This window comes from Podarcis bocagei (assembly GCF_964188305.1).
Source record: "Podarcis bocagei genome assembly, chromosome: 6".
NCBI lineage: Eukaryota > Metazoa > Chordata > Lepidosauria > Squamata > Lacertidae > Podarcis > Podarcis bocagei.
Window position 1 is genome coordinate 41,816,981 of NC_138130.1, and position 26,893 is coordinate 41,843,873.

Below are 26,893 nucleotides of genomic sequence, written 5' to 3' on the forward strand. Positions count from 1 at the left end.
TGGATTTTGGAATCCATCTATGTCTGGCATGTTTTGAGCTAGTTTCTCCCACTATTGTGAAACTTTCTAGTTATATGCAGTGCCTTTAAAAAAAAAAAAAGTTTAGGGGTAGGTACTCTCATTTTCTTACTCATATTGAAATACTGCCCCTCAATGATGCCAAACTTAGATTTACAAAATGTTTAGGGGTATGCATACCCCTGCGTACCCCCCAGAAAAAAGCACTGCTTATATGTTTCTTCATTTTAAAACAACAGCTAGCGTTGCCTCTATTTTCAGGTTGAATAACTGGTTGTATTTTTATCTCCACATTGCTTATGCTTTATGGGGAAGTCTATTAAGATGAGCCCTTTAATCATAGCAAATAAGCTTCCATCTTTTCTGGAAGCTTTATATGCAAAATCTTCTGCTGGTATGGCTATGTGCTTATTTCAAGTTTCTTCCTACACTTTTCCTGAGATGACTGTCACAGCACTTTTTAATCAGTCTCAATGGTAGATGATAAATATGTTCTGTATGGTATTTCACTGGAGCTAATACTTCTTGACACCAACATGAAAATGCAGTTCTGCTTCAACTTTCCAGCCCCACTTTCTGACATTTTCTGCAAGCTGTGTTCCTTTCCTAGATTTCCTCACACATATGCTGTTTTGGTGCTTTATAGGCTATTTTAATCTCTTTCTCCATAATGCATTTGCTCTTGTATTGAGAAAAGAACTGAGGCTTCTAGGTGCTTAGAAGATGAGACTGTTATGTGGTCTTGGCAAGCCCAAGTCTGTGGGAAGGTAGTTGCTACTTTGAAATGAGTGCCCATTTTGAGCCAATAGGCATATGAGGTAGACTCTGCCATTATCTGTAGTGCACAGTATCATGTATACCACCAGCTTTTCCTGCAGACACCTGGATACATTGGGAGAAAACCAATGATAAATTATGCACAATATATGCTTTTTTTGTTTTTTGTTTGCACTGCATGAATGGAGAACTGAATTGCAAACTTCAGAAAGGTTGGCTCTTTTCCAGTTCACACATTGTTTTGGAATGTGCAAATATGGTAAGTTTACCTTTAAATGTGAACCGAAATGAATTTCTGTCTAATATCTAGTGCTGGCTCAGATGAATAAAACATGATTGGTTACCTACAGCAACTTACTTTCTATATTTGGGTGCCATAATCCCAATGCTATTGGGGGAAAAGGTCTGTGTCGTATAAGCGTATATATTTTCCCCCTCAGATAGCTATCTTTAGAAACCCACAGCTGCTGCTTTTATTGCTCTATGTTACTTTTCTCTTCCTCCCTCTCTACATCAGCCATAGATGATTTAACCTGGAATTCTATAGCCCTTACATGGGAGTAACTTCTCAGTAGCCTTTTTAGGATTTTATTCTTGGGGGGGGGGGAGGTCCCTGTTTATGTACAATTGGATTTTATGAAAACTGCGTCACTAGGTGGCCAACTTCTCAGCCACCTGGGAGCTGCTAGCAGGGGCAGGCAAGTGGACATGTGCTGTATTTCCTTGTTTCTGTTATGGTATTTTTCTTCTTTATTTCATTCATATCCCACCTTTTTCTCCAAGGAGCTCAAGGTGGCAGATGTGCTTCTTTTCCTGCTCAATTAATCCCCCCAACAACCCTGGAGGTAGGTTGGGCAGGGCTTGCCGATCAGAAGGTCGGCGGTTCGAATCCCTGTGACGGGGTGAGCTCCCGTTGTTTGGTCCCAGCTCCTGCCCACCTAGCAGTTTGAAAGCATGTCAAAGTGCAAGTAGATAAATAAGTACCACTCCGGCGGGAAGATAAAACAGCATTTCTGTGTGCTGCTCTGGTTTCACCAGAAGCGGCTTAAGTCATGCTGGCCACATGGCCCGGAAGCTATCTGAGGACAAACCCCGGCTCCCTCAGCCTATAGAGTGAGTTGAGTGCCTTTTTAGTCTAAGATCACCTAGTGAGCTTCATGACCAAAGGAGGCAGGACACTGAACCCTGGTCTCCCAGGTCCTCATCCACAGTATCATCATTATACCACACTGGCTGTCCAGTAATTATAGTCCTTTGTCTTTTTCAGTATTGTCTTTTATCTTATGAGCTGTTCAAAGAACATATTCCGTTATACAAAAGTAGTTTGTATATTGTATGTAAAGCCATGTTAAACAATGATTAATTGACATTTAGGCCTAATTTGAACATGATGTGAGCCAGGTAAAAGAAGGTTGCCAGTGTTGTCATTCCATTTAAACCAAGACACATTGCTCAGGTTCAGAGTATTAGCATTCAAAGGATCCTGTATTGCAGGGAGTTGGACTAGTTGACCCTTGGGGTCCCTTCCAACTCTACAATTCTAGGATTCTATGACTCATAGTGGGACGCGGGTGGCGCTGTGGGTAAAAGCCTCAGCGCCTAGGGCTTGCCGATAGAAAGGTCGGCGGTTCGAATCCCCGCGGCGGGGTGCGCTCCCGCTGCTCGGTCCCAGCGCCTGCCAACCTAGCAGTTCGAAAGCACCCCTGGGTGCAAGTAGATAAATAGGGACCACTTACCAGCGGGAAGGTAAACGGCGTTCCGTGTGCTGCGCTGGCTCGCCAGATGCAGCTTTGTCACGCTGGCCACGTGACCCGGAAGTGTCTCCGGACAGCGCTGGCCCACGGCCGATAGAGTGAGATGGGCGCACAAACCCCAGAGTCTGTCAAGACTGGCCCGTTCGGGCAGGGGTACCTTTACCTTTACCTTTATGACTCATAGCCCAGGAAAGTGCACTGCTGTCGTCCTGCTCTTATTTACATGAATAGTGGGGGAAGGCTTGGTTTTACATTTGAAGCCATTCCACTTGCACCGATGTGTGGGTATGTTTTAAAGGGGCTATTTAAAATAGCCCAAGAACTGCCACAACAACATACCCATGGTTGCAATGTGCTAGCCCAGGGGTTGCTAAGATGGTGTCTTCCAGACGTTGTGGACTCCAACTCCCATCAGCCCCAGACAGCACGGCCAACACTCATGGATGATGGGAGTTCTAGTCCAGCAATGGGAGGGCACAGTCTTGGCAAAAGAAAAAAGCAAGCTGTCACTTCAAACCAATGAGATGGATAAATTCAGGATGGCTCCAATTCTCAATATCAAATCTTAGCTGTAAAAGTAAGTAGTAATTATTTCAGTTAAAAAAACAAACTTCCATGGGATGCTGAATATGAACACATTAAAGCAGCAACTGCAGAGTGAGAAGGGATAACTATGAGTACAATGTTCAATGGATTCAAGCAGCCTATTAAGGGAAGCTGCGATAACTGGAGCTTAAAGAATTAGTGCTTTTCCAATCCATGAATCAAATTCATTATTCATTACCGTTGATGCCCAAGAGCCTAGCCTTCAAATATTTTGCTTCAGCCACCTCCATTAAAACTGAAATGCATGCATATTTTTCACTGTTTTAATCCCTGTATGCTATCTGGGAAATCTAAACCGTACCAACATAATAATTTGGCTTTCCACCCCAAATCTGAACTATAGCTCTTTGCATTGTGAAGTATTTTTTTTTTCAAATTCCAAGTTCCAAAAGAAAAGCTGCTTTCTTATTTTCCAGCTTGGGGAACAAAGAAAAGGAAAAGTCCTGATAAGACACGCTATAGTTTGCCCTGTCACCTATGGGTAGAGTGGGTGAGTAAAAGCTATGTCACCCTACAGAACGCAACCCCTGTGTAAGTTGCAGGTTTAATGTACTTTTTTAGAAGGTGTGAACCAGGAAGATTCACATTTAAATCTGAGCTGAACAGAATTTATACTCCTTCCCTAGTTGAAAGCCTGGCCAGGGAGTTGCGTACATCCCTGCTTAAGATGACAGGTCATCTTACCAGCACCTGCACTGAGCAATCAAGGTTCGACAGGCAACAGACCCAGCCACCAGTGCATGCAGAGCCAGAATTCCATCTGTACCCAGCTGGACTATATCAAAGTCCAAAATGAAGATCACAGCTAATAGGATTGTTACTAAAGTCAAAGCACATAGTTATTTACTAATCACATGGAAGCTTATTTTGTAAGTTAATCAAGGCTATAGGCCCCAACCCAACACAGAAGTACAGTGGTACCTCGGGTTACATACGCTTCAGGTTACAGATTCCACTAACCCAGAAATAGTACCTCGGGTTAAGAACTTTGCTTCAGGATGAGAACAGAAATCGTGCTTCGGTGGTGTGGCGGCAGCAGGAGGCCCCATTAGTTGAAGTGCTTCAGGTTAAGAACAGTTTCAGGTTAAGAATGGACCTCCAGAACGAATTAAGTACTTAACCCGAGGTACCACTGTAATTGGTATAACGTGCATTTAACTCTGTTGAATTGTGGCCCATGGAGAGTTCTGAGAATAGCACAGGTTCACAGTGGCAAATCAGCTCGAAGAAGGAGAACTGAGTAAATCATCAAAATAGTTTTGGATTTATTTTTGAGTGTAGATTTAAATTTATTTTGAAAGCCCTTACATTTAACACATGTACATAAGGAAGGAATATAGTTATGTACACACAATTCTACATGTTTACATCACAAACAAATTTAAGTCACAATACAATGGAAATTTTCTATATGCTGACAGTGACACACATTGAACCATTGTGTAACTGGTTTTGTAAACCACAGAGAGGTTTTATTACAGTCGAACGGTATATAAACAGATAAATAAACACAAATTAAGATTTCTATTTTTTAATTTATAAAATGGGAGTGTCTGTAAACCTATAAAAAAGATAGATCAGAACATCCTAGCACCTCCTAAATTATGTATCTATATGGGGGTGACGCGGGTGGCACTGTGGTCTAAACCACAGAGCCCAGGGCTTGCTGATCAGATGGTTGGCGGTTTGAATCCCCAGGGTGAGCTCCTGTTGCTCGTTCCCTGCTCCTGCCAACCTAGCAGTTTGAAAGCACGTAAAAGTGCAAGTAGATAAATAGGTACTGCTCTGGTGGGAAGGTAAACGGCATTTCTGTGCGCTGCTCTGGTTCCCCAGAAGCGGCTTAGTCATGCTGGCCACATGACAAGGAAGCTGTCTGCGGACAGCTGTCTACTCGCTCGGCCAGTAAAGCGAGATGAGCGTCGCAACCCCAGAATCGTCCGCGACTGGACTTAACGGTCGGGGTCCCTTTACCTTTACCTATAGGGGTGACTGAGCTGAATGACAAGCAGTGTCAAATTATCAGTCGCAGTCCAGGTGTTTATTGCCTGCAGCTGGAAGAAACCCATGGCCCCATCTGAGCTGGACAGGTTGCATAGCATCTGGGATACTATCATGTTGAAATGAACATGCTAGATTCAAACCTGAGAGGATAGGATGATGCAGATTAAATCTGGTTAACATTTTCAGCCTTCCAGGACACAATTCATGCACATGCACTGATTTGTGTCATTTTGTATATATGGTGAAATACATGGTTTGTTTGCTGCTGTTATTAATGCTTAAAAATCATCATAATTTAGAGGAAGCAACAAAGATTTGATATTGCAAATGCTAGGACCTCCCCTCCGAGGTATGTCTTGTGCCATCACTGTATGTTTTGTCAACAATGAACGCCCCTTTTTTATCCAGATCTTTTGTTGCGTAGACACCTTCTCTCCTCCTGAAATTGCTGTTCAATGCAGCTGTTTTGTTGCTTTGTCGCTACTTGCCTTCTAGTTTTATTTTACTATTTTAATGTATATTGTAATTGTTTTAATAATGAAATTTTTGCTACCTGCCCTCAAACCATTCACAAACAACAAATAAATAAATAATGCTCAGCAGGGACAGGGAGAGAGACGACTCAGCAGTTTCCTTTGAACAACAACAGCAACAAACCAAAACTCTATAAAAATCAAGTCAAAGCGTTTCCCTCTCACCACCAACTCTTCCCACCCCCGGAGCTGAAACAGGAAATATAATGCAACATGGGGTCATGGACATGTGGATATTAATTTCATCTCAAAATTGGGCTCTTGGGTTCTATTGATTTAGACCAGGCTTCCTCAACCTCGGCCCTCCAGATGTTTTTGGCCTACAACTCCCATGATCCCTAGCTAGCAGAACCAGTAGTCAGGGATGATGGGAACTGTAGTCTCAAACCATCTGGAGGGCCGAGGTTGAGGACGCCTGATTTAGACTTCCACTAAAGCTTCCATAGTTGTGGAAGGTGCAAGTCACAGCAAAAGGGATAATGCTTACATTTATAGTACACTGAGATACATGAGGAACCTACTCATTCTATTCATTGTACTTCTATATCTTGCTAATGCCTCCCATCTCTTTCCCTTGCAATGTCATGTGGTGCTGAAGTTTAGCATCAAGCACACTTATTCATGCATACAAGCAGCTCCATCCTGATGGCAATGCGCACATGCCAGCCAAGTGGTATCAAGCGAATGTAGCGCGAGACAATGGGTGGGCGCAGAAGGTTCTGCACAGAAGATGATCTGTCTGAATTTCCATAGAAAACCTACAGAAGACAAAAAGAAAGGTCGGGGAGTGGGGACAGATTTTATTTCACAGAAGACAGGATCGAGGCCTTAACTTCCTTTAATTCTGCATTCAGTAAGTTGGAAACATATTTAGCGACTTAAATTATTTTGTGTCACTAATTTACCAAGCAATACTGCTGCTGGTTTCTGTCACTAGAAGCAAATTACTTGCAATTACATGGTGCATGTTGCCAAATTCTGCTTGGGAGATAAACCAACTTCTCCACAGCTGAATTATGTTTATACAATAGTAGGCTTTCCAGGGCGTGTAGTTTCATCCTGGCATGTAGCATGGCTAGTCAAATCCATGAAGAACCCACTAGTATAAATGAGGAGTAAGTGTCATAAATGTATTGGCTCTACATAGCGTAAAAATGTTTACGACTGAAATGTCGCTTGTAATTCTTGTCAGTTTTCTCTGTTTAGAACAAATGCAGACTTTGCTCCAATGTAATGAAATCAAGGCTAATGCAGATTCTTTTTCTCATCCTTTCCCATTCAAATTCTTTATTCAAATGTTGTCTATTAACACAGAATTTTATTCAGATTCTTTTTTCGTTTTTCTTTTGGCTATCGGTGAAACAAAAGGCATGGCAAGTCCAAACTTCAAGGAGATTTGGGGTCGACTGGCAATTAGCTTAGAAGCTCCAGGTTGTGAAAGCTTGTACAGTACTCAGAATTCCTCAATTCTGAACTTGAGTGCAGCAAAACTGACAATTGATGAGATGCTAAAGAGGTGGCAGAATATGGTATTCAGTGTGGACTTTGCCACCTTGGAAAGCAGCTATAACAAGTAGTGGATTGTATGAGAATCTATCTGCTTAAAAATATCACACTCATTGCAACATCCTCTATTATACATAGCAGTGCTCTTTACAGCCTTTGCCCCCCCCCCCGCAATTTACTCAGGAGAAAATAATATATTTCCAGTGCCGTAACACTTTAAAAGTTCTGCTTTTTTCTACAGTATATTTCACATTACAGAAACACCGTTTTTCTAAATAAATGTGGCACTGCTTAGCTCCCACTAGATTCCCTATCAACAGTATCAGGGAAACTCAACCCTCTAATCTGTTCTAGATGTAGGTAAGTTGTTGCATGTAGCAACTGGTTCCTCTGGACATTTCCATATCTGTCAAAACACACATGCAGCCAGTTCAATGGCAACCTTCCTAGATGAGTGTTGTGATGGCTGGCCACACACATTCAGCCTTCTGATTTATTTCCTTATCTATTTATTTACTGGGTGATCAACTGAAGTATGGTGCATAAATTTTTTAAGAGGGAATATTCCTTGTCCCGCACATGAGTTTAACAAAATGATTTTAACCACTAAGAAGTAACCCCAGATAAGTGGGTTTAGAATCTCAGCCTTGGACTCAAATTTGATTGTCAAGTACTGAAAGTCAATGAATACCAGGATTCATTTTTATTTGAATGGGATTATTCATCTCGACACACTCTGTTCTGAACAAATGCCAATGTGGGAACATCTTCAGAAAATGCATCTCATACTGACCCTGTTGTTTCCTGTCTGATCCTTGTAATAGACCCAGTTCAGGTTCTCGTCAGTCCTGTACTGCACGCTGTATTTTGTCATCCATTCGTCTGCATCACACCGTCCTTGTGTGATTATTCCTGAAATCACTTTGATTTCCTTCAGGTCAATCTGCAGCCACTGGTTTGTGTCTTGGTATTTGGAGAGCCAGGCACACCTGTTAAGAGTTGCAAGAGAAAGGCATAGAAGGTTATGTCCTATACTAAAAGAAACACTTGCCAGTGAATGAGATGTGTTCTCTGAGGTCGGAGGGGTATGCAATTACAGCCGACATCGGCATGCTAGTAGTAACTTCTCTGGGACAATTTGGCAGCAGCGCTCAGACTCGTTTGCTGCGGTTGCGCCTGTGCCTCTTAACTCCACATTTTGCCATTTTGATTTATGTGTAATACCCTCGGTGAGTCAATGTAGGTGGGATGAAAGGCAGCTCCAGACTGCCAAGAGTTTGAAGCAGGCCTGTGCAGTGCCCTGAGGCCTCAGGAGGGAGTGTTCTTAGAATAAAGTTAGAAACTCAAACCAAAAAAGGAGCTGGTCCCTGGTGCGGCCAACTGGCCAGCTTAGCCCTTTGAGGCCCAGGGCAAGTGTACCTGGCTGCGCCCCTTCCGCACCTCCCTCTGCATAGGGCCTAGTTTGAGGGAGGAGTTCAAGAACATACTATGGAATTTAGAATTGTACAATTAAAGCGGATTAAGATGCTCCATCACCCTAGTGTGGCAAAAACTCTAGAAACAGCCTGTTGTATTCAAAGTAGCGTTAAGGAATCATGTAATTATTTGGTGGACTGATGAGAATCATAGAATCTTAGATTTGGAAGGAGCCATGAGGGTCATCTAGTCCAACCCCCTGCAGTGCAGGAAACGTTTGCCAAACATGGGGCTTGAACCCACGACCCTGAGATTAAGAGTCTCACACTCTACCAGCTGAGCTATACCGGCTATACCAGAGCATGATCCATTAGCAAAAGGATTTCTCCTTGCACAACGGAGTGTTCTCCCCCTCTCCTCTGCCCTGTCCACCCCCTAAATCTGTTCTTGGGGTTCCCTTAATTCTCTGGAGCATATTTTGGGATGGCACAGGGCATATGGGGGGAAGGGAAGGAAAGGAAATCCTGTTGCACTAGCACTAATCCTTGCACTAGCACAACTATTTGGTTGCATTAGGAAAATGGCAAGGAAATGTACACTATATGCCTTTCTGGCACATTATATACACAACCTGCAAGCAAACCAAGAGGAATGCAGGGTGGATGCTCATTGTCATATAATCTCCCTGCAAACAAGTGAGAAGGAATGCTCCATAAAAACTAGCTATAATCTAACCTCTGCATAAACTTTGCACAAGCAAATTAGAGCAAATGCTCAAGAAATATGTAATTTAGAGGAGCCGTATCAAAATGTATTAATACAGCCAGCAGGAAGAATAACTTGTTGACATGGTGGCTGGCAGGAAGCGACAGCTGGGGGAACAAAAACCAGGAGGAAGTAGATCAGCACAACAGCAAAAAGCAGGTGAGACAAAGAGCAGAGGTAATTGAGCAGACTTCTAGAAAGAGAGAGAGAGAGAGTTTTACATAGTGTCTGGCTGACTCTTTGCTGGTCAAAACATTAGGAGGAAGATGTGCTGCTTACCCAAAACCTTGCCCGTTAAGCCGGGCCTTGTTTGCAATCCATGAAGTGTACCATCCAGTGTACTGCTCTGGACTGGAGCAGCTTATCTGGTCTGGAGTAACAGCTCCTGACTCAAAACCAAGTGGCTTGTGATAGGGACATTCTGTAATCGAACAACAAACATTTTCAAAAGAGTGTGCACAAGTACAAAAATCTCCTTCTCTATCTCAGGGCTGGGGAACGTCTGGCCCTCCAGATGTTGATGGATATCAACTCCGATCATCCCTGATCACTGGCCATACAGGCTGGGGCTGATAGGAGTTGGAGTTCAATAGCATCAGAGAGGCCATGGATTCCCTGGCCCTAAGGCTCTCTTACAGAGGGTGAGATGCAGACTTTGTTTTACTAGTAGACTGAAGCATTTAGGAAGAGTAGAAGTTGGGCTGCTTTGTTTCCTCTATTCCTTTTGTTGATTTCTGAGTCCGTAACATTGCTTTCCTAGCCCACAGAAAGTATGATGCCTGCATACTTTCACCAGCCAAACAAAGGTACACAAAATTGCCTTGGGAATGTGGGAGGCCACTGTCAGAATTGTGCTGTGTTGGACCTGCATGGAGTTGCCCTTTTGTATGAATTGCCTCTAGGGATGGAGGAATATGTCAATTTTGGTTTCACACTGTTTCTCAGTATCAGTTCTCCACATTTCCACATCAGTTGGTGAATTAAAAAAAAAAAAACCTCATGAAAACTCATCAGCATATTAGTGCAAATTTCATATTTGTATGTGATTTTGCCAAATAACTTTTGCAAACCCATTTTTCCCTAATGCAATGCATTTTGGAATGCTATGTTTATGGCTGGATGCATTTTTATTTTTTATTTTGCACAATTTACTCTGGTATACAAACTTTTGTATGTATTGCTTGGCTGGAGAAGCGCATTGCAAAATTCTGAGAAGTGTGAATGAGATAGGCTTGCCTTTAAATACAAACTGAATCCAATTTCTTACCCCTCCTTAATCACCACTTTCATTTTGATACTACCCATGAACTCCCTGTAATGAGGGCATATTTTGTAGTCTCCATCACCATGGAAATCACAGTGACGGTATGTGTTGAAGTCTTGCAAACTATGTTAAGTAAAACTGGGCTGAATTGCCTGCAATGTTTACAAGAAACGAGTGTTTTATTTTTAGTAGCACTAATCTCTAGCTAACACAATCATAATATACTTAGGAGGTAACCTTCTGTTCTAGAAAACTGTCGTGGAGAAAGAAATTACCAGACAGATGTCTGGGGACTGATGGACCAAGTCAGTTAAATTATTTAATGCTGTTACCATTGACCTTAGAAGTCTCTCTGTGCGCTGTGCATTAGAATGGCATCCCTGCCTAGTTTCTACCACCGTATATCTTTTCTCTGTAATATGGCATTTGAAGGTGAAACTCTTTCTCAGCTAATACTACTATGTGGTTTTAGTTATAATGAAGATGGTGGAAAATTACAGGGTTGCATTTATTTTTTAAAGAATCCTGCAAAATTTAACACAAGTAAATTTTGCAAAGACAAGAATCAAATTACTGTCATTAGATTTGGGGGGGTGAGAGAGAGTGAATGACACATTATCATTTAAGGGTTGCATTAAATACGTAACATAAAGCTTCATCTGCACCTTCCCCATCTTAAATGCTAAGTGTAGGTGATACAGCTTTTATCAGGACCACAGTGCACGGGGTAATAAGGTGTGATCATTTCCCAGCTACCATCCCAATGGAAATCCGCTTCTAAGCAGCAATTTAAACTTAGGAGCTTTTCTTTGTAATTGTCATATTGTGGGGCGGGAAGGTGCTCACAGCTGGGGAAGGGTTAAACCTCCTTCCAGATGTTGCTGAACTACAACTCCCATGGGCCATGCTGCTTGGGGCTGATGAGAGTTGGAATCTGGAGGGTGACGAGTTCTCCAGTTCCCTCATAGGTAGTGGTGTCCTCAGTGACTTTCCTTCAACATTGGGATTCTGTTCCCCTGGGTGTGGCAAAGCCCAAGCCTTCTCCTGAAAAAGTGCTGAAGATTTATTTATTTTAAATTAAAACTGGCTTTGGGTGGCTGCGATGGAGGCCTTACTCACAGGTTAAGTAAATATAGGCCTGTGCTAGAAGCCATGATCAGTCAAAAGTTCTTACCTGGCATGCATTCCAGATTGTTTGTCCCCGAGGACCATACGGAATTTGGACTTCCCTGACAATCACATTTGCAGGCTTTACTGTGCCAGTGTTCCAGTCTGTCATCCTAACAGAGCAGAAAAGAAGAAGGAAAGAAGCAAACTGGTGTAAACCCTGTTCTCTTAATCCCTGCCATTTCCACTGGCCAACACAGCAAGTCCAAATTGCCGCCATTTTGACATAGAAACAAAGGACAGCTCAAAGTGTAGGATGATGAATGCCAATGACTGCTATATACCTGAATATAAGTTCCTAAGGGGCACTATGCTTTTATGTAGAGGAGTCTCAGAGCTAATCTTCTGTGAAGAATATCTGTTGTTACTTACTAGGTTTCTCAATTTGAGTACAAATTGAGTACAAGCTTTTATTTTAGAAATATCGGGCAGATTCTCTGCAGTGGCCAAGAGAAAGTTGGGAAACAGTGCAATTCATCAGAAATCTGTTTTGCTCTATTTGCTAGAGAAGCCAAAATACTGAGCAGAGACCTATTTGCATATTAATTGGACTGACGGTATAAATTGACCAGTTCCCTACATTTAATTTCATGTTGCAAGTTGCAGATGGCTCTTTTGTATTACTTTTGATGATTTTTTTATGTTTCTTTAAGCAATAACAGCTTGAGGTAGCAATAGCTCTACGATAGAGCAACTGCTTTTCATGCAGAAGTCCCTAGGTTCAAGCCTGGCATCACCAGAATGGAATTCCAGAGAGTCACTGCCAGTTAGTTGCTAGATGAGGTAGGTGAGACAATGGTCAGACTCAGAGTTTAAGGCAGCTTCCTGTGTTGCTAGACACCATGGCAGTCGTTATCAGGCTTTGCTTCTCTCCTCCCTGCCCACCCAAAATCCCTCCTCTCTTCTTGCTTAAATAACTACCAAAGCTAATGTGAAACACTGCAGTTTGTGTGGGCAGGTGTGCAGCTCTCAGTTTAAATAATAATAAAAAAAGCTTCTAAAAGCAAGGGGAAGAACAAGATGTGAAATTAATCATGTACATTTAAAGAAATTGGCATTACTAAGATACCAAGTGCACCCTGATGGCATCATAACAAAGCGTGGTAGAGAATGGGCAGCAGGCCATACAACTTGCCCTCATGGCCAAGGAATTATCATTTAATCATTGCAGGCAGGAAAGGGAAGCAGGCAGATAGATGGCAGGCAGTATACGGCAACGTGCAGCAGCTTAGCTGTGGTACCTTGTGGGGAAAGGGCCAAGCATTATGCAAACTACTTGTGTAGGAAAGCATTTAAAGTTTTTATGGTATCATAAAAGCAAAGATGTTTTCAAGAGGCTGAGTGAGTCAGAAGGAAACAAAAAAATCAGAATGATATAAGATTTGGTTGTTGCAAGCATATGAATATGCACATTGCTGACATTTCCTTAGGTAGGATACAATCCAAGGTACGAATCCAGTGGTGCACCCCCCAGTCCTAAAAGTGGTTGTTCTGCAGGGGCGCTTTTGCAAGGCAAGCTGATAAAAAATATATATGCATGTGTGGATATGGGAGTAGGTAGGTAAGGTATGTCACTCTAGGTCCAAACTGTTGAATAAATCTCCATTCTGCTACAAAATTCACTAGATGACCTTGGGACAGTCACCATCTCTCAGCCTAACTGACCTCACAAGGTGTTTATGGAAGTAAGATGGAGAGTGGGGGAGAGACATGCATGTCACCTTGAGCTCCTTGAAGGAACGGGATAGAAATGGACTAATAAAAACAACAAAAGCAATAACGAAAGATCCATTTGGTACAGCGTCTCTGTCCAGTTGCACAGTCTATTGACATGGCATCAAATATGAGTTTGTTTAAAGCAAGTTCACAATATTGCTTCTGCGGTGGAAAGATGTGTTCTGGTACTATGCAAACACTGGAGGGGTGTGCTGTTAAATATTTGCCAGAAATCATCCAAGGACTAAATGACCTGAAAACATAAATACTAATACTATACTCTAATCAGTGAGTGCTGGAACGGTCAGCACAGGTCTGGATAACGCTCCAAAAATATTTGGATATTATAGAAAGAAGTTTAAAGGGCCTACCTCTGCTGGTGACAATGCCAGCACGGCTGTACAGGCGAGATAACGCAGCATGGTGGGAAACGACAAGAAAACGACAGTTAAAAGCATAGTGATAACTCGTGAGGCACTGAAATGAATGGGAAAAGGCATGGAAATGAATCACATGGTTGCTCATGCATCATGAAGTACCGCATTGCAATGGATGACAAACTGTGGGCAGAAGCAAAAATGGAGAAAATTGTACTTTGCATAAGCTGTTTGTTATGAATTAGCCAGAGCCCAAGGAAGAAGTGTACTCCAAACTCCCTAATGTTAATCAAATCTGGCTGGATATGTTTTCCTACCTGAAGTTTCTTAACTTAGTTTCTTACCTCTCTCTTCCCACACTATGAGGAGCTGCCTTAGCCAACCCAGGGCACTCCAGATGCTTTGGACTACAACTCTCAGCCTCAGCTGGAAGGTCCCAAGATGGCACCTGCCTCAAATCAACAATTCCTTCTAAACCAGGTGTCAGGCACATTTGGTTCTCCAGATGTTACTGAACATCAGCTCCAGCAAGCATGGCCAAGAGCCAGGGATGATGGGAGTTGTAGTTCAGCAACATCTGGAGATTCCCCATACCTGTTCTGGACCGTAGGGATCTGATATGCATACAGAGGTTCCTTGATGGGAAAGGTTTCCCCATTCATAGCAATGTATAGTGTATCTCCATCTACACAAAGACGACCATATAAAGGTGCGATCCTGCTTGTAGGGAAAACTCTGCGTGTGCAATCAGAGTACATAAGGAACTCTAATCCAGAGCATTTTGATCTTTATTTTTTCAACACCAAGTATCCTGCGGTAGCTTAAAGACTAACAAATTGATGGAGGTTTCATGGGTTACTGCCCACTTTGGCACAAGGTGGTTTAAAGGGAGATAAGAAAATCAAGAAAACTAAAGAGGCAACAGTAGAAGCTGCATAGCTCCATATCAAGGAAATCCAGTTAGCACTGATCCATGCCTATTGCAGTCAGAGACCACAGGTGCCATGCGGTTAGTGTTCACTGGTGATATGTTTACACAGCATGGAAAATTGTGCAAATACCTAAAGTGTGATGGTTCAGGCAACACGTAGATCTAGGTGGGTGATGTATCCTGTCTGCCTTCTCTGCCAACTCAAAACTTGACTATGTATTCCTCTACCATAAGAGTGGGCAGAAGGTAGATCTGAATCTACACAAGTATCTCTGTGTCATTTGCAGTAGATCAGCACAGATTTCTGAGTCTCATCTGTTTAACAACAGCAGCAACAAAAGAACTATTCACACCCCCAATTAACCAGGAAGGCAGATGTGTTTGTGGAAGGACTGAGGTCTGTTCAGTTCTGGGAACCAACCCTACATCTATGGGCTCAGAATTCTTTACTTCCACCTTTTGCACCAGGATCTGGTTGGTGAATCTTGGGGTTTTAGGATAAAAATAAAACAGATCCCCTAAGCTCAAAGTCTCACCCTCGCCCCAGCCCCAGAAAATCTACCACATATTCTCTTCAAATCCTCATACCCATTTTATTCCCCTCATGATCAAACCTGCTGGGCTTTATCATAACAATTGGTTCACATCTGTCTGAAGCCAACATAGATTGAGTAATACAAAATCCCAGTATAACAAAAAGTGGATTCAGACAAACAACAATTCCACAGTGACCTCTAATTTATTTTTAGTTATAATGCAGGTTGTTATCTTTCAGGCTCCCTAAGTGCTCTAGGGGAAACAGATACCCTTAAGCAAGTACATATCTTCAATTTCATTTGTTAGTGCTTCAGCACCAAGTCTTTTTCCACCCCCACAGCATTTTTCTTCATCAGGTGACTCCAGTCAATCAGGAATCACATGACAAATACCATGTTCCCATATCGGCAATCAGACCTTTCCTCACTATGAATGGCTGGGGAGGGGGGAGAAGAGAGTGTTTATCCCTGTTGCTAGGATCCTATTAATGCCTGATTTGTGTGCGCGCAGGAGATTCCGTTAATGGAATTTTAATGAGCACTAGAAGTACTTTTCCTATTCTGAGATCAATGAAGGCCATATGAAAGATCAATGAAGGCACACATTCACAAGCAGAACCCAGGAGTTTCCAGAGAGTCCAAGGGATATTTTTGGAATCAAATGGGAAGATGTCGACAATGTCCTTGTATGGCCTGAATCTTACAAATCAGAATAGATTGTAGGATTGTTGAGAAAAATAATATATGTAAATATAGTTTTAATGGACTCCCCCCTTCTGTTCATGAGCTATAAATATATTTACGTAATGCAAGTTGGACTGTTGTTTTTTCTACACACTCTCTCACACACCTGTGTCATTGTGCTGAATATTGATGTGAAAGCCGGGAGGACATGAACTGCCAGAGATCGTGTTTCTGGTGTCTCCAATGCAACTGACCTTGTCAGGTGGAGTTATTTTCCCCCACGATATTCAAGAAGTGGAGGTCAGCGGCTAGCACAGCATTTACAACTGTAGTGACACAAGGTGCTCAGCAGCAGCAAAGGACTACAAGATACAAATCAGACTTAAGATACGTCAACCAGTTGCCCAGCTGATAACAATAGCAATTTTACTGGATTATCTTTAGGGCCTCTCATCATAACCTAAGGGTTCTTGTCATAAACTAAATATGTTCAGAGGTCACCAACATGGGCTTCCAGGTACCCACGGAGTCTCCTTTCCTGCTACCCTCCCCCCCCACCTATTGCAATGTAGCCATTGCAATAAGTTGTGTTGTGTGCTTAGCTGCGGTGCATGTGTTGCTCATGATAGACGGTCCAGTTTTCCTGTGGGCTACAAAGGTTCAATACCTCTTCTACATAGTATGATACAAGCAAGAACAACAAATGTTCTTCAAAAGACAGTGCTTTAAATATATATACATTTTTTTAATGGCGGGGCTGGAAGCCTTACAGTTGATAAGAGTGGTGTCTGAGCATCATAGTGCCCACAGGGTTAGTATGTTTATCCATTAGTTCTGCCTTCCAAGCCCACCAAAAGCCATGGAGACTTAGGTCTGTACTTCTGCACTTTCTCCTGGTGCAATAAAATCCTGGCTCTCACTTTTCTTGAGCCTCCAGTGAGGAAGAGCTGTATTTAGGCAATGCACATCCTCAAGAATGTGACCTCAGATAACAGTCTGGGCCTCTCCATTTGCAGCTTCAGAGATTACAGCGGGAGGATGAATTGACTCAGTGGTGTGTGTTACCCAAGGGCAATTTTGTACTCTCAGTAAGAGTTAAGTGTAAATTGTGAGGTGGAGTTCTCCTCACAGCTTAAATAAGAAAGCTTGCCATTTCTATTCCCACCCTGTGGTTCTGCAGAGGCAGGAAACCTGGCACCACCATTCAGTCCATCAGTGGCTATCCGATTCCGAATGGAACATTATGTTGGTGAAAAGGAAGTACCGTATTTTTCGCTCTATAACACGCACCCGAACATAACACGCACGTAGTTTTTAGAGGAGGAAAATCCGTAGGCATGCCACCTGTAGGCATTCCCTCCATAACACGCACAGACATTTCCCCTTACTTTCTAGGAGGGAAAAAGTGAGTGTTATGGTACAAAAAATACGGTAAATAAGGAATTGGGGGTGAAATTGGGGAAAAAGTTTTTAAAAGAAGATGCATATGCATATCTTGCACTTCTTCCATTGTGGGGCTCAAGCTGGTATCACAGAAAGCTCGTATTCAGAGGCATTTTTTTAAAAAACAAAACTGACTTCATTCATTTTATTGTTGTATCATTTATAACTTTATGGTTTATTTGTTTAAAAGCACAACCTGGAATGTTCACACGAACATTCTTCTGAGGGGGGAAATCTTGTGTGGTAAAAATTGCTTCAGCAGAGAAATGTTACACCGTGTACCCCCTTCCTCTCTGTTCAAAAGTAGTCAATCGTAGCTTAGTGATAAATTAGCTGCACCCAATACACGTTCCAATCACAAGTCACATTAATTAACCAAGGGAAGCAGACCTCAGGCTAATGAACATTTTCTCAGTCGATGAGGTTTTCTTTTTCTTTCACTGGCTGCTTTTTCATGGAAAGAGTGTGTGTGCGCGCACACACACACACACGTACGTCCTGCCAGAATAAATGCTAAAATTACCACAGTCTGATAAAAGGGGGTCAGGACCTGAAGAGTGGCTAATTTGGGGATGTAAGGTCATGTGCTTAGCAGGGACAGAATCGTCAGTTTAAAATCTAGAGGACATGTCTCAATTAGATTATGAAATATAGGTCAGATGTGAGCCTGGGTAATTTATAATTGCCTCCATAGTACAGTACAGCCCTGCAGGCAGTTGGTCTTAAACACCCTCCGTCTTCTGACCTCTGGACCGCTTGCCCTGGCATCAATTACCTACAAAATAGACATGCCTTGAAATCCAAATGCTGTGGAAATTTGATGCTTACTTAAGTTGCAAGCAAGAGTCATGGCCGCTGCTGTGATTATCAACAGGTCACCAACTATGCCATTAGTAAATAAGTAAGGGGGATGTACAGTTCAATATACTTGCAAAGCATGTTATACTCTAGCAAACTAAATTGAATAAAACTTCGCTTGACATTGCATTAAACATCACTCCAGTATTCCATGACCAACAATCACTTTTCTATCATTTTGATGACTCCCTATACTGTCTCAGTCTTCATTCTCTTAATCTGATGTATATTCAAATATTTACATAATTATAAATTTAAGAAATTACAAGTATTGCATAATAAAATAATATTGCATGCAATGGACATTTCAGCAGCTATGGAGATAAATTCAAACTCTCAACAAAAGCTCTTGCTGAAGAATGTTCATAGGACAATTTCAGAGATGTTCATGTTCACCGAAGAATTCTCTTCCCAGTAATGACTGTGAAATGTGGCCCTGAATGTCTGGTGCAGATTGTACCAGCTGTTTCTGGAACATATCCAGAGAAAAACAGCTGGTACAGATGTTTCCTTACAGATCTAGAGATATAAGGACAAAGTCATGTTTGTAGCCTGACTTATGGAGACTCCTTAATTCAGTTCAAAATTTCCTATGTCTAACTTGGTAGTTTTTAGTTGAAAGAAAGCGTGCTCTCTCTCTCTCTCTCTCTCTCTCTCTCTCTCTGTGTGTGTGTGTGTGTGTGTGTGCTTGGAAGTAATCACAACCTATTAAAATATCACACAGCACTTCTTAGCTAATGACCTTTTGCAGAGTGGTATGTGTGTGTAATTTTTTAATGCCATGCACAATCTGCTACAATGATTTATAGAGTAATCTCATGCAAGTTTACTCTGAAGAAAGTCCCATTGAGTTCAATGGGGTTATTCCTGGGTGAATGGATATAGGATTCCAACTTTAGATTCCAGGAAAATTGCAGCACAAAGAGCAGCAGGAAAATAACTGTTGCTTGCCAGCAAGGGTTCAAATTTAACTTCACAAAATCACAAGCAACCTTTAATCTATTTCTAAATGTCCAATATCCCACCTGTCCAATTCAAATGAAGTGTTCAAGGCTCCTAATGTAAACAGTAAAAACCACAGAACAATTATAAAAAAACCAGAAACTGGAAGAAATAATACAGCTAACAGGAGGACACCAACAACAACAAAAAATTCAAGCAGAAGGCAGACGAAAAGCTTCCTGAAACAGGTGACCTAGACCAAGCAGTGGAGGCAGAGAGGGTGCATGATCTCTCAGGGAGCACATCTGATGTTTGTCCATGCTGGTTTCTTCCCCCTCTTCAAATGTTGCATGTGGCATGAAAGAGCACACTGCCAGCCTGAGCTAATAATAATAATAATAATTTTATTATTTATACCCCAGCCACTCTGGACGGCTCCCAACAGAGGACAAAAAAGTGAATAAAACATCAAACATTAAAAACATCCATAAACAGGGCTGCCTTCAGATGTCTACTAAAAGTCATATTTCCTTGACATCTGATGGGAGGGCGTTCCACAGGGCAGGCACCACTACTGAGAAGGCTCTCTGTCTGGTTCCCTGTAACCTCACATCTCGCAGGGAGGGAACCACCAGAAGGCCCTTGGAGCTGGACCTCAGTGTCTGGGCTGAATGATGGGGGTGGAGACGCTTCTTTAGGTGTACTGGGCCGAGGCCGTTTAGGACTTTAAAGGTCAAGTCCATTGCTACACAGCAGAGCATTCACCTCTGGCCATTCCAAGCCAGCGCCCCTGCTGTCTAATTTCGTTGTCCCCGAAGGGGGCAATGACAATAAAGATACTATCTTATCTTATCTATGTGCAAGGGCTTCAAGGACAGGGGGTGGTGACTACAGACTGCCTGTACGGCCTTACATGCCCAATGAGTGTTAGTGTCCAAGTTTCGTACATGCTAAATTCTTTAGCCCTGCTCATGCAACACGCCATGGACAGGGAACACATGGTATCCCCCAAAACCCAAAAATAGGAATGGAACATTTAGCAGGGACAGGGGACTGATAATTAGGGAGTGGTAAATAGGGACAAGTGTGGCATGTTGATGTTTAAAGGCAACCAATGAGTTAAAGGATAAGCTAGGAATTTAACAACCCAGCATGCTAACCATATACCCTGTGGAAGCTTCAGTAATCTTGGTGAGTCAGTTATCCATAGTTTCCAGCTACATGACAAGACCAATTTTACCTCTCTTTAGCATATCTGGATTTTGGAAGGCATAGTCAAATTCACCCAAGCATATGACCATGATGCCCCTTAAGTGATTGTGCCACACAGGGCTTTTAAAGGCAGCCTCCAAAACACAACTGATGAGTCGAAACCAGGCTTGATCTCCTGCAGTGGGTTTCATCCCTCTCGCTAACCCACAGTGTATGGCATAGAAATCAAAGCCTTTAAATGAATGAGCAATTTGGGCCTTTGCCATAGTCAGTGAAACGCAGAGGAGATGGGTTTGCAGGCAGGAAGCAGGTTTTATAGTATGGTTTTTTTAAAAAAGCGAAACACTATAGAAAGGGGAAACAGAGCGTGCCAATTTTTGGGTGCTACTTACTTCCCAAGTCCCTGCGCTTAATCAGACCGATATAGAAAGTGGCCAAAGTAACTGACACATAGAACAACACAGTGACTAATTTCTGTCTAACATAATCAGATGTACATTGTAAATAGCTTTTAAGAACCTGTTGGATTAGAAGAGCCTGTGTGATCAGGCCAATGATCCACGTAGCCCAACGTCCTGTTCTCACAGTGGCCATGCAGATGCCTGTGGGAAGCCTAAAAGCAAGACGTGAGGGGCAACCGTAGTCACGTGACTTGGGAATCCCAGGAACTTGCCTCTAGAGGCATACTGCCTCCAGCAGTGAGGACAGAACAAAGACATTTCAGCTAGTAGACAATGATAGCCTTTGTTGTTGTTGTTTAGTTGTTTAGTCGTGTCCGACTCTTCGTGACCCCATGGACCAGGGCACGCCAGGCACTCCTGTCTTCCACTGCCTCCCACAGTTTGGTCAAACTCATGTTCGTAGCTTCGAGAACACGGTCCAACCATCTCGTCCTCTGTCGCCCCCTTCTCCTTGTGCCCTCCATCTTTCCCAATGTCAGGGTCTTTTCCAGGGAGTCTTCTCTTCTCATGAGGTGGCCAAAGTATTGGAGCCTCAGCTTCAGGATCTGTCCTTCCAGTAAGCACTCAGGTCTGATTTCCTTAAGAATGGATAGGTTTGATCTTGCAGTCCATGGGACTCTCAAGAGTCTCCTCCAGCACCATTGATAGCCTTTATCCTCCATGAGTTTGTCTAATCAAAGTTGGTTGTCACCAATAATTCTTTTAGAAGATAATTCCGTAGTTTAAGTATGCACTGAGTGGAATTCTTTCTTTTATCTGTCCTGACTCTTCCAAAATTCAGCTTCAATTGATGTCCACTGTGATGAGAGGGGAATTTCCCCCCTCTATTTGCTTTCTCTACCCCATCATAATTTGATAGCACCCCAATGTAACCTTTCCTCCACCCCCTCGATTATTTTGGTTGACCTTTTTGGAACCCTTTCCAACTCTTTCTCTGGCCAGAACTGTACACTTTATAAGGGTGTTGGTGATGTTTGGAATTAGAAACAAAAATATCCAAATAACTGCCTCTACAAAATATCTGGTTGTCATAATTTTTTATTTTAAAAAATCTTCCATTACATAAATGTTCCTCAATAATTAATCTTTAGAATGTATGAAGTATACTACTTTGATTCAATAAAGCGCTTGCACAAAGCAAATGAAAAGTCTCATCTGACTCAATGGGGCTGCTGATATGATTACATTTAGCCGGGTCCTTGTGTATAATGCAATTTTCATATATAATGAGTTGAAGGAAAGAAGCGACGATCTTTTCCTTTTACTTCCCACTCACCTTCCAGCTTCCTCATCAGTGTCAGCACTTCTCAACCAGTGCTGAAAAGGTGGAATGCATCAGGATGGGATGTACGGTACTTAGGCAACATTTTACTCTGTCAACCAACCCCCGTTGAAAGGCAGATGAGTTGACAGATTATAATTTTGCCATACTTGGTCCCCAATTGCCTTGGCAAAGCTTGTTAGGACAGGAGGTTTAAATTTGATCTTTCATTTGCTCTTTCCATTTTGCACACAAAAAAGGCAAAGTGGACTGTCTCTTCCTGTGCCCCCCCCCCCATTTCTCAACGTATTCACCTTGGGAATATTGGGGATGTGGTATACAAATTTACTAAAACACCCTGCAGATATATATTTGTAAGCACTTTACATTGCTGTGAAGTGTGTTAAAAGCATATTTGTATCATCAAGTACTGCAAAAAAAGTAGGCACTCCTATTTAAAAATGTGTTTCCCTCCACCCTGAATGTTGCAATTATTGGCATTTATTTTTTTAGATGGGGGGGGGCAGAGCGTCGAAAGGTTTTGTAATACTTCTGTTCATTGACTACCATATTATATAGAAGCCTTTTAAACAAACAGGCAATACTCAGGTCAGTGGGTGGCATTCAGTTACGTTCTACTCAGAATAGAACTACCTAACTTTGCCAATATTAATTTCAATGGGTCTACTCTGAGTAAAACTTAGCCTAGCGTTCCTAGTTTTTGTTTATTTTGTTAATTGCTTTCTACCAAAGAATCTCAAAATGCTTTACAGTATAAAATTCATACAGCTATAACCCGTCCAGCCCCACGCAGAACCACTTGCACACCAAACTATCCTGACCAAAGAACCACCTACTAACCTGTTTCACTGCCTTATTTGGATTAAGCCTCAGTTTGCTGGGTCTCATCCAGTTGATTACCATGGTCAACCCCCAGTTCAGCACATCTACCCCTACACCTCCTTGAGAAGAAAAGGATGAACAAATGGGCATGTCATCAGCATACTGATGGCAACATACTCCAAAAATTTGGATTACTAGGGATAGCAGAATCTATCAGTTTTGTACCCCTCCCTGCCCGTTTCTCATTTCTCCAATATTAAGTTCAGGTTCATCTTTAAATGCAAACTGAATCTAAATTCTTTCCCACCCCTATTGACCCCACTCAGCAGTTTCATGTAGATATTGAATAGCTGGAGAATAAGACTGAACACTGTGGAACGCTAGACTGCAGGCTCTAAGGGACCAAACAGGAACCACCTTCTGGAATTCCCTCAACCAAGCAGGACTGGAACCAAAACATTACTGCCCACTCCCAACTCAGATGTTCTAGAAGGATGCTAGAAATATTGAAAACTTGTATGAGATCAAGAACAACAACAGGGTCACACACACACCCTGTATCCTTCTCAACAAAGGTATGATGTAACAACAGCAGTTTCAGTGCTCAAACTGGGCCTGAAATGGATGCAGAAAATCAGTCCCATCTCAGAGAGCCTGGCTCCAAGAGCCCTGTAATTCATTGCAGTTGCTTGGTGCAAGAAGCAGGCATTTCTGTTTTCTCATCCTTCTCATCCACTGTTGTTCTTTACCCAAGCCCATTAGACCTTTAGGTAAACCCACAACTGCATCAGCCAACACATTTTGGCTGCAAACTCATCACATATAATCGCCTTCTGCCATTTACTTACTTGGAAATGATTGTGGTGGCAGGATCCAGACAATAGCCTGGACTTAAGGATAGAAGTAGGAAATTTGATGAAATCAACCCAAATTGTTTTTCGGTTTATCTTGCAGTAGAATTTACAGTGCAGTTCTGTGCATGCATTCATAGAAGTTAAATCCCACTGTGTACATGGGGCTTACTTTCAAGTAAAGTGTGTGTAAGATTGCTGTCTTAAGTCTTCCACCAACCACAGTGTATTTTGTTAGACAATATATAATGTGCTGTCCTTAGGCCCTATGCTACCATAGTCTCAACCAATAAGATAATTTGGCCCTCGCACTCAATTAGCGTTCAGGTTAAAGTTTGCTTAGATACTGCTTGTAGCAGAAACCTCCCTTGTGCAGCACACAAAGCTATTTCGTGCATGGTACAGTAACACACCAGAAAAGAATTAATCTGAGGAGGAAAGCAGAAGATGGTTTCCTCTCTGAGCTGCGTGCCAAATGGAAAAGAACTCATAAGCAGGTTACTACAAAGAACAAGATAATTGCTCCCAGCTTATGTGAATGACCTGGCAGTACCTCTTGGGATGCTGAGTTAAAGTGATTATCTTTACATAAAGGAACTGCTGGGAATTCTAAAAGAATGTTGAATCTTTGGATTTGAATGTTAAGAAAAGCATATGATACCACAGGTAATTCAGTCAAAAATGATAGTCTGGTATATGAATGTATGGTACTTAATCGTGATAGTCATTGATGCATCCATCGAAACACGTCAAAATGTGGATAAGCAAATGCAGTAATGTTGAAATCACAGCAGTATAGAGCAGAGGTGAGCAGACTTCAAGCTGGGCAGATCTACTTTATTTTTAAAATTGTGACTGCAGGAAGGCTTCTGTTCACTTGCAATTTTGGACCAGGGTGCCTCTGAGGATATGCGCAGCCCAGTGACATTCTCATTACCAGAACTGAACTCAGTTCTTTCACACGCAGAAGTTTCAAAACCTGAGTGTTTTGTTGTCAAAGCAGCCTATTTTTAAAAACAACTAAACTGTCACTACTATTTAAACCTCAGAGAGTCAGAAACTCTTGTCGATCTACTGCAAACCCTACCAGCATAGTCAGATCTACCTTCTTCTTGCCCCAAACACAGAGAAAGTATCAGAGTAAAAACACAGGAAAAACAACTCCACATCCAAATACTTTGACAGACTATAACATTTGTTCACAGAGTTTCCTTAATAAACAAAACAAAATAAAGAATATAAAGATATCAAATAACTGAAGGAATACAATGTTCAGAGTCACAGAGATACAATAGATGTTTGTGCATACTAATCTAACCATTAGTTAGTTTAAACGTACTAAGAAAATCAGAGATTTTATCATCTAGCTATTCAAAGGCTAGACTATGATCTCCAGTGCACTTGTGCTGGCTCAGGACATATGAAGCAGATGATTCTATGCCAACTTATGTACATTTAGGACAGCAGCCAAGATCTATAAACATCTATACTAAGAGCCAGCACTGCTTTTATCTGGCACAAATAGGTGAATTAAGGTCAGGAAGGACCCCGAATCCATTTATTTTCACATCTGCAAATATTGAAGTTAGTGACTATTTTCGAATGCAATCAGATACTTCTCTAGGGACAAATTCCATTGGACTTAACGGGGCACTTCTAAGTATATATACGTTTAGGATTGTGCTGTTAATCACTGCACTGTCTACAGCTCATTCAACCCTCCACAGTTCATATGATTGGCTTTACCAAAGCCTTTTATTATTTTCAAACAGGCTGTGGAGAGATTGGGGGTTAGGGGGGGTCATCTAGAAAATGGCATGGAAAAGAGTACAGTTGCTAACAGGAGGCGCACAGCCAAACCTTTGGTTAATGATAAGCTAAAAATCATTCTTGCAGTTCAGCAGATCATCATAACAGTAATCCTTTTCTTAGGCTTTGGCTAGGACCCAAAGAACCATGTATCATGTTCCGTGATCCCAAGGAACGTTAGGCTTACTTTCTTGGAACAGCAGCCCTCATGGCACATAGCAAAAGGAGTTTCATACATCAGTTTGTGAGATAGCATACAATATAGCTATTCCAATAAAATAAACTTGTAAAAATGCACTGTGAAGTCTTTTGGATCATAGTCCCTCCCAGCAACATTCTGGCCTTTCCCTCTTATTCCGCAACTTTTAAAATGGCTGTTTGGCATTTGCACACAGCTATTTGATAAAACACACTAGAAGATCAGCACCCCTTCCTCTGGTGCAGGGTAACTACAAACACCAGCATTTATCTAGAAAATAAAATTCACCCTTTGAATTTCAACAAGAATCTTCACAAATTATACCAATTTAAATGCCCGACAGGCACGATTGGTGCTTACCTTTATACCAGAAAAGAAGACACAGAACCACACTTCTTATCTTGAAAAGCATCTTTATTTTCTTTCACCTTTCAGCTATGGCTGCTTATTGTGTGGCACAGCTTTCTCTGCTGAGATTAAGTTAAGCATAGTCTCGTTAAGCATCTTCCTCTTTTAGCTCTTAGGGGGTTTACCCAAGACACACTAATTCACTACAGTAAGCTACAATCAGCTTTGAAGGAAATATCAAGGGTAATGGTTCTTCTAAGCATCACAAAACATTTATTTCTTTAGAAACGGTTACCAACCACTTAATATTTTTAAAATATCAAAGTGGTATTCAATTTTAAAAAAATAAAAATTCATTTAAAAATATAAAAGGATATATAAAAGGATATATAGGGGATTCAAACACACAAAACATGGTTAAATCTTCTGGGTCTGACAGGTCCTTGACATGTGGATAATGTGAAAGGTCTAGGATTTTTATCTTTCTTTAAGGTTTTCCCTTAACAAACACACATTGCTCTGGAGATGATACACACAACAGCTGAAAATAATATGCATCCGCTTAAGAAATTTAATGGACCCACATAAAATAACTTGCCATTTGAATGGAAGCAG

The 26,893-nt window shown here is 41.8% G+C and overlaps 1 protein-coding gene across 2 annotated transcripts in view; it reads right to left on the bottom strand.

Moving 5' to 3' along the window:
* Positions 1-4,427: 4,427 nt before the first annotated feature.
* RS1 (retinoschisin 1) overlaps positions 4,428-26,893 on the bottom strand; it is a 37,294-nt gene continuing 14,828 nt past the window's right edge. The window contains exons 2-7 of one of the 2 annotated variants that reach the window (XM_081199474.1): positions 26,291-26,400; positions 13,895-13,920; positions 11,815-11,920; positions 9,656-9,797; positions 7,989-8,184; positions 4,428-6,447 (exon numbers count right to left, since the gene is read on the bottom strand). In XM_081199474.1, coding sequence (XP_081055600.1) covers positions 6,295-6,447; positions 7,989-8,184; positions 9,656-9,797; positions 11,815-11,920; positions 13,895-13,920; positions 26,291-26,342 — 675 coding nt within the window. In that variant the 5' untranslated portion in view covers positions 26,343-26,400 and the 3' untranslated portion in view covers positions 4,428-6,294. Of the gene's footprint in view, positions 6,448-7,988; positions 8,185-9,655; positions 9,798-11,814; positions 11,921-13,894; positions 13,921-26,290; positions 26,573-26,893 lie in introns of those variants that run through there. The other variant, XM_081199473.1, reaches the window with a different exon arrangement.